This window comes from Gekko japonicus, unplaced genomic scaffold, assembly GCF_001447785.1.
Source record: "Gekko japonicus isolate JY-2015 unplaced genomic scaffold, Gekko_japonicus_V1.1 scaffold167, whole genome shotgun sequence".
Classification (NCBI taxonomy): Eukaryota; Metazoa; Chordata; class Lepidosauria; order Squamata; family Gekkonidae; genus Gekko; species Gekko japonicus.
In genome coordinates this window covers 1,046,257-1,049,927 of record NW_015164670.1, presented here as the reverse complement: position 1 = coordinate 1,049,927, position 3,671 = coordinate 1,046,257, and the positions used below count along the sequence as shown (strand labels likewise).

Genomic DNA, 3,671 nt, shown 5'->3' with positions numbered 1-3,671 from the left:
CCACATTCCAGCCAGCCAGGGCTGCCAAGTGGACGGGTCTGTGTGCTTGCCGTGGCTCCTCGCGGGGCTCTCCTCCGCCTGTTTATTCAGCACCCTTTGCCTCTTAAGGGAGTGTACGGAGATCTGCTGGGTCCCACGGCTGTCCTTGTACTCTCCGTGGGCCCGCCAGTTGCCCCTGCAAGGCCTGCAAGCTGGGCCCGGAGGCCGGAATAGCCCCCTCCTGTCGGTTGGTTCTCTGAACAGGGTGGGGGGTGGGGTGGGGATCCCTCGTGGCCGCAATGGCCGAGGGCCACTCAGAGTGAGTTGGTTCTGTTGCCTTTTACGGCCAGGTAAGAAGGTAGGACCTGTCACTGCATCCTGTGGCAGAGAGAGTCAGTCCGTTCTGTAGCAGTCTGCAGGAACGCCTTCTTTGGTTCATCCCGGATGATTCGTTTCATTGGTGTCCCTCTTTCCCCGCGTTACGGGAGAGGGAGGAGACGAAGACGTTTCCTCTCGCTGCCCCCCCAGCCTTTCTCACATTCTCCTCTCCCTTGGTCACCTGCTGAGAGACCCACCCGGCCTCCTTCGCCTCTCCTCGCCTGAGGAGGGCGCCCCGACCCCTTGAACCGCCCTGGGTGTCGTGTCCGGCCCCTTCCGCTTGAGGTGCAGCCACCCAGAAGAGCGCCTCCCTCTGGATCTGGGCCAAGGCAGCTGCCAGGGGGGGGGGCCTTTGGCCTCCCCCCCCCCACGGACGGGCTTCCTGGAGGCGTCTGGCCACCCACAGGTGGAGACAGGGTGCCAGCCCAGGGGCCCCTTTGCCCTGACCCTCTGTCCTGGGCTCTTCTTGGAGTACAGCCAGGTGACTCCCTCCCTCCCTCCCTCCCTCTCTCCCCCAGGGGGGCACCGATCTGATCATCAACAGCTACGGCCCGATCACCAGGAGCTGCTCCCAGAAGAAATGGAGGTTCTTCCAAGACTGGAAGGAGGGGAAGCCGGAAGAGGTAACCTGTCAGGAGGGCGGGTGAAGCGAACCCCCCTCGGCTATGGCCACGTGGTCAGGCTCGATTGTGGCTCTTGAGATACAGATCGCCCCCAGCCCTCCCCCTGTGTGTCGGAGCCTTTGGTGCTGTGATGGAAGTATTGTGGTGTGCCCTGCCCGGGCCCTGAGGACTTGGGGAAGACTGCGCCCTCAGAAGTCCTGGTGTAGAATGGGTGGCTCACTCACGCCCCAGAGTAGCTGAGTCATTTGGGTACAGGTCGGGGGCCTCGGAAGTGTGCCAGACTCCCTGATTCTGCGGGGACAGAAGCGCATCGGTGGCCACAAATCGCCATGGTTCTTTCAGGGAAAGGGAGTATAAACGCTATGTGGCCCTAAACTGCTCTAAAAAATGTAACTACTGAAAAGCCTGGCCTGGATGTTCATCTATTTGTTTTGGCCCTGTTAGTTTAAAAAGTTGGGTGTGTGTTTTTTCTCCCCAAAATAGAAGGCCGCTCGGGGGAATTGGGCTCCTGGGTGACCTCACAGGCGCTAGCGGCCACCCTGCCTACTGTGCCAAGACCAGGTGGTTGCGGCAAACGTGCAGGAGCTCTTTCCCCCAGGAGGGTTTGCGAGGGTTCTCCCAAAAAAGCAAAGCAGTGTTGCGTTTGTCTTCACCCGCAGAAGAGGGCCTGTCCCAGCCGGCTCTGGCGTGACCTTCGCCCTCTGCAGGGGGGGAAGCTCACAAAAGATGGGGCGTGATGTGCCGAAGAGCCACGCCCATTTCCCCCGTAAGCTCCCCAGTCCAGCTTGAGCCCCAAAGAATGGCTCCGGATCTTCTGTGGCTGCTTCGCAAACGGGTGGCGAGGGGCGGGCCGTGCCTTCGAGAGCATTTTCGTATCCTGGGGGGGGGCGAGTGGCAAACCCCACCCTTTCCATGCAAAACCAGACAGGCCTCTTGTCCAGGGGTGACCCCAGGCATCTGGGGGGGGGGGATCTGCCTGGATGGCCCAGGGGCAAGGCTCCCTCTAAGCCGTGGAGTCCTGTGAGCAAAAACTCTAGTTCGTGAGCTCCTACGGGCATTAAAGTCGTGAGCAAGCGGTTTGGCTGCTGCTTAAATCACTTTGCTCCGGAGCCCTCCTTCCTGAGCAGAGGCAAAAATGTGTGAGCCGGAGGTTAAAAAAACTGTGAGCTGGCTCACACCGACTCAGCTTAGCGGGAACACTGCCCAGGGGCCGGACTCCGTGGAGGGCGGCTTCGTCACCTTGCCTTCCGTCCGGGGAGCTCCCGGCTCTCAGGGCTCGGCTGTCTCAGCTTAGCGGGAACACTGCCCAGGGGCCTGACTCCGTGGAGGGCGGCTTCATCACCTTGCCTTCCGTCCGGGGAGCTTCCGGCTCTCAGGGCTTGGCTGTTGAGGGTTGTGTTCCATCCCAGTCTTACGTTACAGCCGCTAGACACAGGGTACAGGTTTCTCAGGTGCTGCACCCAGTCTCCAGAACTCTCTGTCCCAAGAAACCTAGAGAGCTCCTTCCCAGCACTCCATCAGGACCTTACTGGTTCAGCATGCAGTTGTTGTCTGCTGCTATTGTTGACTGGGTTTATTCTTCTGCTGCATTTTACAGCTGATCTGCATTACACTTTTTGTCATTTTTATAGCTTTATTCCCTTTTTTTGTCATTTTTATTGCTTTATTCCATCCCTTTGCTTAAAGCTGCCTTAAAGGTCCTACATAGACACAAAAATGAGATAGATATGATTCTGAGAGGCATTTGGAAGGGAAATTATGGAGGGGAACCTTTCAACTCTACAACATCTCAGTGTTTTCCTCTCCTTCCTGCTTGCATGTATAAGGGCTGTCAAAGGGTGGTGGTGGGGGGGGTTACAAGAAGCAGGACCCAGGGCCTATTTGTTTTTGTCTCTATTGATTATTTAAATCATATTGTTCAATTTGGTTTGGAACTTTCTATAAGCCATTTTGGGTCTCTTGGGAGAACAGAGATATAAATAAATATGCACAAATAAATGAATAAGATCACAGGGGTTCTGTGAATGGGTCATCCTTTCTCTCCCCCCCCCCAAGCTTACAAGCAACCCCGATTCAAGCTCGAGGACACAGTGCTGGAGCAGGGGGACTCAACTCTTTTCTCCTGCATCATTGCCCCAATGCAGAACACAAAGCCAGAAGCTACCCTATGAAGGAAGCTATATATTGATACACTGAGCTGCACAGGTAAAAAGGCCCGTAGCTAATGTGGGGCCTGTGGGGCCCACCCCCCCCCCGTTGTTTTTTCGGGCCCCCCCCCCCAACCCCCGCCCCCCCCCCCCCCCCCCGGGATCCTCCTCTGTGTGCGTTGTGGCGGATCCATGGGGGCCCAGCGCTCGTTTCTGTCCCGGGAAGTGCTCCCGTGAGGCCTCTGTGAGCCTTCCCTGCCTGCTACTTCCTAGCAACGGTGCCTTCTGCATTCTCTTCTGGAATCACAGGTTTGCCTTATGCCCTTTCTCCTATGCGTGAAGTTGCTTTGGAGTACAGAAAGGTGCCTTAAACGCGCTCCCGGCGGGCTGGGGGGGACGGAGCCGGAGCGGTGGGGCTTCCGTGCTGGCCTCGCCTCTCTGGCCTCCAGCCTGGCTGCCACTCCTGCTGCAGGCCTCGGCCTGGCTCTCTGCGGCCGCAGCGGCCGGTGCTCCGGAGAAGCTGCCCGGGAAGGAAGAAGGCAGC

General features: G+C 58.1%; 1 protein-coding gene across 1 annotated transcript in view; it reads left to right on the top strand.

Moving 5' to 3' along the window:
- The window catches only part of PRTG (protogenin), a 33,365-nt gene that overhangs the window by 27,829 nt on the left and 1,865 nt on the right, over nucleotides 1–3,671 (top strand). Inside the window, exon 18 of the mRNA XM_015409158.1 lies at nucleotides 876–980. Within this exon, the coding sequence (XP_015264644.1) occupies nucleotides 876–980 (105 nt within the window). The remainder of the gene's footprint in view (nucleotides 1–875; nucleotides 981–3,671) is intronic.